General features: G+C 44.1%; 2 protein-coding genes across 6 annotated transcripts in view; one reads left to right on the top strand and one right to left on the bottom strand.

The window, feature by feature from the left end:
- Positions 1-151: 151 nt before the first annotated feature.
- Positions 152-2,621, bottom strand: adma (adrenomedullin a). 2 transcript variants are annotated; one of them, XM_086174869.1, is made up of 4 exons: positions 2,454-2,621; positions 1,745-1,853; positions 1,513-1,638; positions 152-1,392 (listed from the first exon to the last, which is right to left on the bottom strand). In XM_086174869.1, exons 2-4 carry the CDS (start codon positions 1,837-1,839, stop codon positions 1,095-1,097), a joined length of 519 nt encoding a protein of 172 aa, XP_086030995.1. In that variant the 5' UTR covers positions 1,840-1,853; positions 2,454-2,621; the 3' UTR covers positions 152-1,094. The 2 variants fall into 2 exon arrangements, with proteins under 2 accessions (XP_086030995.1, XP_086030994.1); XM_086174868.1 differs by having other exon boundaries at positions 152-1,395; positions 2,454-2,598.
- Positions 2,622-5,413: 2,792 nt separating this feature from the next.
- The window catches only part of sbf2 (SET binding factor 2), a 98,045-nt gene continuing 93,211 nt past the window's right edge, over positions 5,414-10,247 (top strand). For 2 of the 4 annotated variants that reach the window (XM_086174485.1, XM_086174483.1), the window contains exon 1: positions 5,414-5,573. In XM_086174485.1, coding sequence (XP_086030611.1) covers positions 5,498-5,573 — 76 coding nt within the window. In that variant the 5' untranslated portion in view covers positions 5,414-5,497. The remainder of the gene's footprint in view (positions 5,574-10,247) is intronic. The other 2 variants (XM_086174486.1, XM_086174484.1) reach the window with 1 other exon arrangement.

The following is a 10,247-nucleotide window of genomic DNA, read 5'->3' as shown; positions in this document are numbered from 1 at the left end:
GGGTCATAACTGTGGGAATGTAGTTCTAATGAGACCCTGTAATCACTTAACTGAGACCAGGTGCTTGTGGCCCTGCTGCACAGCGGACAATGGACTGCCACTCGCAATTTTACGAGAGCTTGCGAGCCAAAAAGGGAGCCCGGACCAGGTCTAGATTTTGTATGCAAAATGTTTATTAAATGACAATGTTATTGCTTTGACACAAAATAAAATAGAACACATTTACAAATATATAATATACCCATAAAACAGATATCATATTACCACAGTTTGCAAAAGAATAATGACACAGCTACAATGCCCATATATTGTATATTTCTTCCTGTACAAAAATAGTTCTATCTGTATAAGTACTTTAATGCAACCTCTAAATAATATTTAAATAAAGGAATTCACATATACATATACCTGCAATAAAAAAAGAACATAGATTGCACATGGTTTTCTTTACACACAACAAATTTCAAGTATATTTCAATCCATTGTGGACTGGCACATATCTCACAGAATCTAAGGCATTTTCCTTTATACAGTGTCCAAAACTTATTGGCTGAGAGATTCACGACGTCGCAGCGCATCTTCCTGCTCGACACTGTAAAGAAGACATCTTTTCCCGGTGATTCATCTGACGTTAAGTCCAAGTGGAAAAGTGCTTACGCGTACTGACAGTTTGATGGAACATGCTGGTATCATCCCTCAAGGATAGCGCTTATCAAAGTCCTGGCCGGGGGGGTGGGGGAGGGGGGAGGAAGACGGACGCGTGTACGGTCCGAGGAGATTTCCCTCTGTACGCCGGGGGGATGTTTGCAAGGTATCGGCGTTTTTCTTCCCGTCCCTCTGCCGAGCGCAGAGCGGCACCTGTAGCTGCTCCCCCGCCGTGCCATCCAGTGTCTGCGCGCCAGCTGCAATCGTTTGCACGCTCTACGCCGCCGAGCCGCGGGGCTCGGCTCGAGGAGAAAACTCAGTGCACCCGGTCTTGCTCTGACTCAGTCCTCATGCCTGGAAAAATGTGCAGGAAAATACTTGGCAGAAGTCTGAGGCATTTGGAGAATTTTAGAACAGAGCAGCACAACTTTTTCTCGCAAAGTCCCCGCTCATGTCTGTCTGAGGAGCGCCTCGAGCTTGTGAACTTGCGAGACAGTCTCTCTCCACACGGGCCTCAGCCTGCCCTGCTCCAGCTTCAGTGTGACTCTGTGCCCCGGAAGGGAGCGACGCCTCCGGCCGTACCCCTGGGGGCTTATCTTGTCGGCGGGGGCGCTCCCGATCCTCATCTTGTTGAGCTGGTGCAGGCGGTGCGCCAGGTCGTGGACCGTGCACGTGCCCAGCGAACAACCCGTCCTCCTCGACTGGCCGGCGGAATTTTTGGACCGCTTGACGCGGACGTTGACGTCGCTGCTGGAGAACAGAGAAGAAGGACGTTAATCCCTGCGCTCCGTCCCTGAGCAAGGCGCCCCTTTGACGGCCAGAGGGGGGGTTGCGGAGCCCCTGCGGCGACGGGGTAAGTGTGCTCACCTGGGATGTAGCAGCGCCGCGTCCCTGATATCCTCTTGTCTGACAAAGTGCTCAGAGCTTTCGGTCTTCTCCACAGGTACTCTCTCTAGATCCCGTCTCAGTCTGCTCCCCAGCCACATGCTTAGCCTGGACCAGGAGGGGGGGAAAAAAGGAAAAAGTCCAGTTAGTCCCACGCAGATGATTTCAGTGGACAGGTAGCCGCTGCGAATGAATTACAATTCGGTTAACTCACCTTTTTTTCAACTTTGGATTCACTTCTAGTTCCACGCTGTGCGCTACTGTTGCCAGTAGATAGCAATAGAGGAAGGACTGGAAAATCAATTTCATTTTGTCTTCACCTCCTGCAGAGGGGAGAGAAAAACATTGGGTTATTTATTCATGATGCCAACTAATGTTTAACTCCTTGAATTTTGTACAATGCCATGATGACTATGAATCCCCCTATGAGTCCTCTGAGTACAGTATGCTGCTGAGGAGCGCGCAGGAACTCGCTCGCTCCAGAGTCCAAAATCCGAGCTATTTGCACTTATCATTCATTTATTTAAAAAGCCAAGCTGAGGTCAGATACTGTTCAGTTAAGTAAACTTACAACCACACTTTGGGCCCCCGGCCAATTGGATGAAGGACACAATCCATCAAAGAGGGGTCTAAAATATGCTCAGCTCCAAAGTCGGACGAGATCCCGGCAGCGTGGTTAACGCAGAATGAGTTAAATCAGTCGTAACTGTAACCCGCCATGTGATTTTGCATGCGTTAGATGTGTAACACCTTAAACGCAGGCGCGCACACTAGGAGCTGAACGGCTTATATAACCAGACAGATAACCTGTCCTTGCCTATACAACTTGTACATGCCCTGACCTCAAAAAGCCAAGATTAAACCATCGGCTTGGAGAGGAGCTATCACGGAGCAGCCCTTGTTTTAAAAGCAAGCCCACGTACCTGATGCTGCAGATTTTAAAAAAGCTCTTCTCGTAGAGTCGGCGACAAACAGGGTACTCCACAGGTTTTCTGAGTCGCCGCTGGTTCTGTGAGGCAGCTGTGTCACTCTGCTAATAGCTCTTACACACCAGACAGGGAGCCTTTATACAGGAGGTGGGAGGGACTCATTGACTGACATACATGCTCTCATCTCTGTCCCCCCACCCCATCCTGCTGCTGCAAGTTGAACAAAAGAGCCCAAATTTACAAAAAAGGAAAAAAAAAAAAAAAACACAGTGGTCCACAATTTGTAAATACAATATAATGCAGCATTTTCAGAACCGCCGATATGTACGGATACATTTAATTTCCACAAATCAGCTTTTAAAAAGCACTTTTTATCCGACTGTCTGAAAAAAAAAAAAAAGAATTTAATTCCTTTAATTACACTGAGCATACATTAAAAAACAAACAAGCGGTCAGGGTTTGTGTAGTCCAGGCCACACGGCTCACCCATCACCGTGGTAATAGAACACCGCGTTCCACTTTGATGGGGGTATTAGAAAATCACCTTGATATGTTTGAACTCGGGGCTCAGCCGAATGCGGTTCCGTTAAGTCTCCTTTCAGCCTGGTTAATTGTGTGAAATAAAATTCAAGGAATGTTTCCATAGTCAACTTTTCAAGGCACTCCCTGGCACAGTGAATTTCCATGTCAGCTTGAAAATACACTAGATGATGAATTCCACATTTGGTAAGACACAAGCATGGGGTAACTCATTAAATATAGTCAAGTACCGAAAACTCAATATTCTCAATGTATTTGCTTGTGCAGGCCAAATATTTGACTGCAGACTGACTATGTAATTTATTTTCCTGTGCGGATTAACGTGAGGTGGAATTTCACAATTATCTATAAATAAATGGAGGGTCAGAATATGAAGTCGAACAACAATCAGTGACGTTATGAAAAATATCGTCTCGGACATTTTTGGAATAATTTTGCCAATTTGTTGCCTTTAGAAAGCAAGTGATATGACTTTTACCCTTCTGGCTGCGCGTGCAGAGGAATCTCTCCGAGGAGATTGGAAGAGACGAAAGTCTGCGTCTGTCTCGGAGGATTTCACCCCCTGCGTTACTTTATTCCGGCACAGTTAGTCCCTCTGCATGCAGTCAGTTTTATGCGACCACACCGTGTCCATGTGTGCTGCAATGGAAGAAAACAACTGCAAAGATGAAGAAAAAAAAAAAAAGACATTCAAAACAGGGCTCGGAAGAACAGTTAATTCTGAGGGTGCTGAAAAAAACATTCTGAGTAAAGCTCATGGGGGCAGATGTTGACGGATGGAAACATATGCAGGACCCGATTCTAGAGATGAAACGCTCTTCAGCCCCTCACAGCGGGGATGTTAGATGTCTAAGTATGTGATGAAATTCTGTAGATATTAGGAAGGAAAGTCCGTTTTTTTTTTTCAGTCTCACTGCAGAAAATGAAATGCTTTCAGTTTTGATTTTAATTTCCCTTTCAATGATGGGGGGAAAACCTAACATTAGATATTCCACACTTACACACTACAATCCTCCAGTTAATATCTTATTCATTCCGGACCCAAATGCAGAGCCTTCCCGGGTATATTTATATCTCATGTAACCTCATTCCACACATGGTATCGAATTCAAAACTCCAAAATACATAAATGTCTAACATATGTGCCGTAAACCAGCAAGCACTTTATAATGATAATTGCCTCCGGCAGACATGTAATCCCCTAACAAGAGTTAACAAAAAATAAGTTGTGCAATCAGGACAACAAAACACCCCTGCTGCTTTTTGGCTCCTTATATAGAAATCTTTTCCTGGTGATGTTACTGTCATGAGGCTGCCGGTGCTTGTCCCAGATTTGACTCCGAGCACTAACAGGTATACATGTGACAGGAAACCTGGGCAATTACCCTCGCGTGTGCCAGGAAAGGGAGCAAATCAAACCCAAAGGTGCAAATTTCTGAGGTGATTCATCAACACGCATCATCGTGATTACCTTCGTTGTTTAAGGTCAACTGTATTTCCCATTACCTTTGAGTAATCACAAACACCTCAACGCTCAATACGTCCGCAGGGTATGCAGACGTCCTTTAAGGGCGTTACGCTGAACCTTACATTGCTTCTCAACATGTCCTTTTGACGCCATCAGGATATTGACCCTCAGCCTAGATCCACAATTTGAGGAGGCGGAGATCTTGACCTCTGACCCCTATAAGACTGCCCTGAACATGTTGTTGCAAGAGCTCCTCTGGGTTGTTTGTCCTTCTGGAGACATGGAAGGGCAAAGCAGTATGTCTCGATAACCAGGTAGGCAGGTAGATAGATAGATGGATGGAAGGATGGATGGAAGGATGGATGGATGGATGGATAGATAGATAGATAGATAGATAGATAGATAGATAGATAGATAGATAGATAGATAGATAGATAGATAGATAGATAGATAGATAGATAGATAGATAGATTGCAAAGGATTTGGAAACAAACTGTTGAGATTTAAAGAAAAAACACAACTATAATGAGTATAAAACGGTAGTGTGTATATAGAAGGGTAGCCATGTAAATATTAAACTTCTAATAAAAAAAGCGTATCGTTTGTTTGCTGCATTGTGCAGTAATGGGACTGAGTTTTTAAGGGACTACTTTGTGAACTGTCATATAGACATAAAATCATAAAGGCGCCAGATAGACCACTCACTTTCAACGATAAAAAATGGCGATAGCGGCGTAATTTCACGCAATGACTCGCTTTTCAAGTGATTTATTATCACAAATTGCCACCGAATTGTGGAGAGTGCGTTGCCGTGGGGCCGGCGGTGGAAAGGCAGCGGCGGCGGGCGGAGGAGCGGCGGAGGGGCGGCGGAGGAGCGGCGGGGCGGCGGAGGGGCACAGAGCCGTATTTGTAAACTCCGGGGTCCACGCCCATGGATGTCTCCGGCTCACACACGCAAGCGCACTGACACTCCTTCTGTCAAAAATGGCTGTGCTTTGGGAGAAGGAAAAATGCTGAATTGTGTCGGTATATGTCGGGAAAAGTCGCAGACATGGCTAGATTGGCTGACTATTTTATTGTGGTGGGATACGACCAGGAGAAGGCCGGTAAGTGTGGATATGAGAGATACGCCGGGGTTTGTGTCCAGGCCGACAGTCAGTGTGTGATGGTGTTGATGCTACATAGCGTTAGCCTAGCGTTAGCCTCCTGGCTAGCAGGCGAGATTAGAAACACTTTCCCATTTATTCTTGCCCCCCCCCGGGAGCCGAATGTTCCCCCCTTCGAGGACCCGGAAGCTTTCCCCGAAGTGTCCCCGGTCCCCTCCCCCGCCGGGGGCTTCTCTCCGGTCACCCGCCGGCCGTTGATCGTTCGGAATCAATCGAAAAGTTTTTCATGGATTTGGGGAAATCTGTCACATCCTGTCTCCACTCGTTCGCCTCACATCTGGTCCGGAGCTCCGTTCGCCGCCACGAAAATGGGTTTAACCTGTAGTTTAAAAAAAAGAAAGAAAGTAAAAAATAGAAGAAAGATAAGATAAAATAATTTTGGCAAGAAAGCTGTCGCTGACACCGGCATGGTTTCGCCTGATCGTCAGGGTTAGCATTCCGTGTTTTGTTTTGTTAGCTTCGCGACGTTCGCTCGCCGGGGGCTTTTCTGTTTTTCTTCAGATCGGCTTCGGTCTAATAATATCCGCTGCAGATGCACTTGTCAATGATTTGTTTGAGTTATATTTGTTTTTGCCGGAAGAGAGCTCAACTCTTCCCCCCCAGCTCCCCCCCCAGGGGCGTTGCTTAGAGCAGCGAGGTAAGCCAGTCCCAGGAGCGAGTCGGATCCTCTGCCCTCCTCCCTCTGCAACTGTTGATCCGTGGGACAGGAAGTCCTCGGTGCTTCCAATAAATGATGTTGCACCTCAAAATGAATTAAAAATATGGAGGCATTTTTCAGATTCCAAGCCTTCACTTATATAAAGAAGGAGAAATCAAGAGATTGGCCAAGCATTGCCAGTCTTCCCCCTTGAATAGTGAGTGTGTTGCATAGTGAGCAGCCCTGAGAAACCACAGCAATAGCATCTGCTCTGCCATTGAGCAAGAAATGTCCCTCCAGTGGTATCTGCTCTGTGAGAGTCTGTCACAGCAGCTGGATATTGTGCACCTTGGGTTTGTGCATGATAGGTAAACTTTCACCATCCCTGTGCATTGCAGCGCCAATTGTCAAATAAGTGTGTCTGTGTGTGTTCGTTCCAGGGACAGAATGTTCCTGGCATCACCAGAAGAGTCTGAATCGATTCACATTCAGGCGTCCCTTTCTGCAGACAGACATGGGGACCGTGACTTTATTAATATTATTTTTTTTAACTCACAGCAGCTGGTGACGTGCCACGCTGATGTGAACGAGTAACACACAAGCGGATGTAAAATGAAGGGAAAATAGTCAACCGGTCTTCTCGAGTGCATCTTGTTGAACTTGATTTGGAATTGGGGTAGTGAAAGGACTGGATCAATGTGACTTTGGCGTCAGTGTTTGACTGAGAATTGCAGAAGCGTCCCTGTGAAAGGGTCTTGTTGTTGAATAGGCAGAGTGGTTGAAGTCATCTGATCTGTTTTTATCTACACATGAACATTATGGTCAACAACAGCACATGTCACAATGGTGGTGATGCTGTTTTAAATCCACCATGAGTGGTCTTTATGCGGAGAAATGCTGCTGCAAATGTGCTAGTGAAATAAACCTTTTAGAGCTCAGGGATTTTAAAAATGGTCAGCACCATGTTATCTTTTGTTATTTGTCCAATTTATTGCAATCCAATGAATAGAGTTCACTGATGGCATTTATAATCTCTGGAAAATGCCTACGCTTGTGTGGCTGATTCGGTTAAAGTATGAAAGAATAATGAGAATGAACTTAGGATAATTTTCCAAATGTCTTGATGTGTCTTCAGTTGTTTGTCATCTTAAAACACAGATGTGCATTTCTGTCGCCGTTTAGAGAGGCCATTAAGCTGTCAAAGGCAATGTGGACAAGAACAACAACGTGCAATTGTCAATAATTAGGATTGTCATTTGTAAATACAAAAATGATTTATTTATAAAAAAATAGTTTAAATCTCTTAATTGACTTACTTCTGCGTTTCTCGTTCAGTGAGTGGTTTATTTAAGTAACTGGTGCCAACAGTTTACTTTTCACTACAACACCTCTATATGTAAGGTTCCTGGTTAGACATCTCATTAGCATGTGAATCAGCTGAGGAGAGTGAGCCTGCGGCAGAGCATTTGAAACTGGGCTAAATGCTAACCATAACAAACCAACTATATCACTGCTAATGGCCATTCATTGGTCAGTGAAGTGGACTGAATCCGAGTTTCTTAGGTCAGAGAGGTACAGGTGTTGACATAAAAACAATGTAGATACTTCCATCAGTTGTAAAAGCTACAGAGAAGTCTCACTACCAATGATCGGCAAGGGAATGTTAGCATCATCACATTGTACCAGCGTACTAGACGTGAGCATTGTTGTGAAGCAAGAATACAATGCAATTACTGCACAAAACATGAAAAAAAAAAAAAACACAGCATTTAGCAAAAAAAATCATTATTTTTATTACAATAATTGTGTTTCCAAGACCATGGTCAAGATCAAAATCATAATTGAAACAAAATTTGTTTATTTGCCTATCCCTATCAGCCTCTTCCATCTGACCGCGTCTGTGTTCACTCAAAGCAAAGCGAGCTGCCTGGATGACACAAGCCCAAATGCTGAGCCAACAACAAGGTCTCAACCTTAACAGTTTGGACATATTTTGGCACTGGCTATGATGACATGGAATTAAAAAAAAAGAAAGACAGAAAGAAACGGCCAGTTGTAAACACTGCAGAGAATCAACATTTTCTGAAATAAATACTCAGCATTAATAACCATTCATTAATCATGACTGAGAAACAAGAATGAACAGAGGGTGATATTGATTAGTGGTCCTATCTCTCTGTTGTAAGTTCGATACAGTTACTTGGCCTGAGCACCTATCATGAAACATTTCGTGTTTGGATCGGTGTCTTCTGGAATGGCTGTTCAAATTCAAAGAGCAGCTCTGGTCACTGGATAAGCTGATTAGTCTAAAAAAACGCTGCGGATCGTTTGCTTTGACCTTCACAGTCACTGCACTGTGAGACATTTGAATGCTTGCGGTCAACTTTGAGCTGAAGCATGGTGGCCTTCGCCACTGCTTTCCCCCCCAGCAAATGAGGGAATGTGTGATGAACAGCGATCGCCCCTCCAATTTAAACTTCTAAATACTTGCACAGCCTTTAAGGAGTTGTTTTTGGTGACTTGCGGTGGCTCAGCACCTCATTAATTCGCCTGTTGTTTGTTTCGCTTGTCACCCATGTGACAGACTTCCCCATCAGAAACCAATGATGAGGATACTGCAACAGGGCTTGTGCATCACCCACAAGTTAAACTTGATAAGCGGACTAAAACATTTTAAAAATTTGATTTGCTTTTTGTCTATTTTGATGGTATTTGATTGGGCCAGAGCTCTACAAAGACACACTTGTTTGAAATGCAGAAGGTCTTCCTCAGGTAAATAATAGCTGACAGTGCCTTTGCCTTATTAGGCAGAGCACTTGGTTTAGAGAGGTTCAATCACTGTACTCTCAGTGATGCAAAGTAAGTTGTCTAGACAACAGATTTCTCCTCACCGCCCTGCTTGTTAACTCAAACCACGGATCCTCACGTAGGTCAAAAGCCTCCAGCACAGCACTGGCTTTTGCTCCACTGGCTTGACCCAGATCTCTTTCTTAGATTACTATGGATGGATCAGTTGCAAGTAACGCTAAGCATGCAATCTGTTGAACAGGCTCTGTTCCAATCTGCGGTGAATCAGAATGGCACTGTAAATGCTGGACCAAGTCATGCACCTTATGTGAACTCGTGGGTGAATCACAGCTGGTTCCAGACCAATACACTGGTTATCCAATAGACGCTCATTGCAGATGTGTCAGATCACCTGCTAATATGTGCAGACATGAGACTTCTTAAGTATTTTGAAGTTGTACCTCCTGAGAGGACCTCTTGAATTGTATGCATTGCATATTCGGAGCGACATCTGGGCAGAAAGGCATTGCTGTAATAGCTCAAAAAAATCCAATATCTTTTGACTGTATAGGCCAACAGGGTTTTTGTATTACCCTTTCCAAAATCAACTTTAGCATCAAACTTGGAAATTCCAGAACTGTCCGGCCCAAATCACAGCCAGAGAAAACAGAGAAATAGGCTTTTGCTATGTAAAATTACAGTCCATGTGATTGACTGAAATCCTTTGTCATTAAAATGTAGGACAAACCTATTTTGGAGTGGTGCCATCATTTTTACTGCCTGAATGGCGGTGAAGAATTTCAAGCGGTTTAGTAATGTCACTAAATATAGCCTCACTAAATTTTGTTTATGATATTTCATTTTCAGTCGTATAGTCGTTTTTCCTTTCTAAAGACTTTGACCCCTCGGGGCCAAATATAAATATTAGGTATTTCTCCTTCGAGAACACTTATGGTATTTTTAGACAAACATCCTATTCAAGGAAATGAACTGAAAGGTGCATAACTAATGGTTGTACTGGAGTACACTTAAGTGGTTTTCGTTTTGCAAATATAAGACATATCAAAGGCGGTCTCTAATTTAGTAGTCCAAAGCAGGACTCTGATCTCCACTCTCCTTTTAAATATCTATTAGATATATTGATAATAGTATGCAGACTTGATTTTTCCAACTCGTAGCATTGTTCCCTT

This window comes from Fistularia commersonii, chromosome 27 (assembly GCF_037954325.1).
Source record: "Fistularia commersonii isolate RoL2024-O1a breed Wild chromosome 27, RoL_Fcom_v1.0, whole genome shotgun sequence".
Taxonomy (NCBI): Eukaryota; Metazoa; Chordata; class Actinopteri; order Syngnathiformes; family Fistulariidae; genus Fistularia; species Fistularia commersonii.
This window is presented reverse-complemented; position numbering and strand designations above follow the sequence as displayed.

Excerpts from the sequence above, each read along its gene's own strand:
- adma (XM_086174868.1), bottom strand. The coding sequence starts at position 1,839 with ATGAAATTGATTTTCCAGTCCTTCCTCTATTGCTATCTACTGGCAACA. Across the intron at positions 1,639-1,744 it reads AATCCAAAGTTGAAAAAAAG|GCTAAGCATGTGGCTGGGGA; the intron begins GTGAGTTAACCG and ends CTCCTGGTCCAG. Across the intron at positions 1,396-1,512 it reads GCGGCGCTGCTACATCCCAG|CAGCGACGTCAACGTCCGCG; the intron begins GTGAGCACACTT and ends TCTGTTCTCCAG.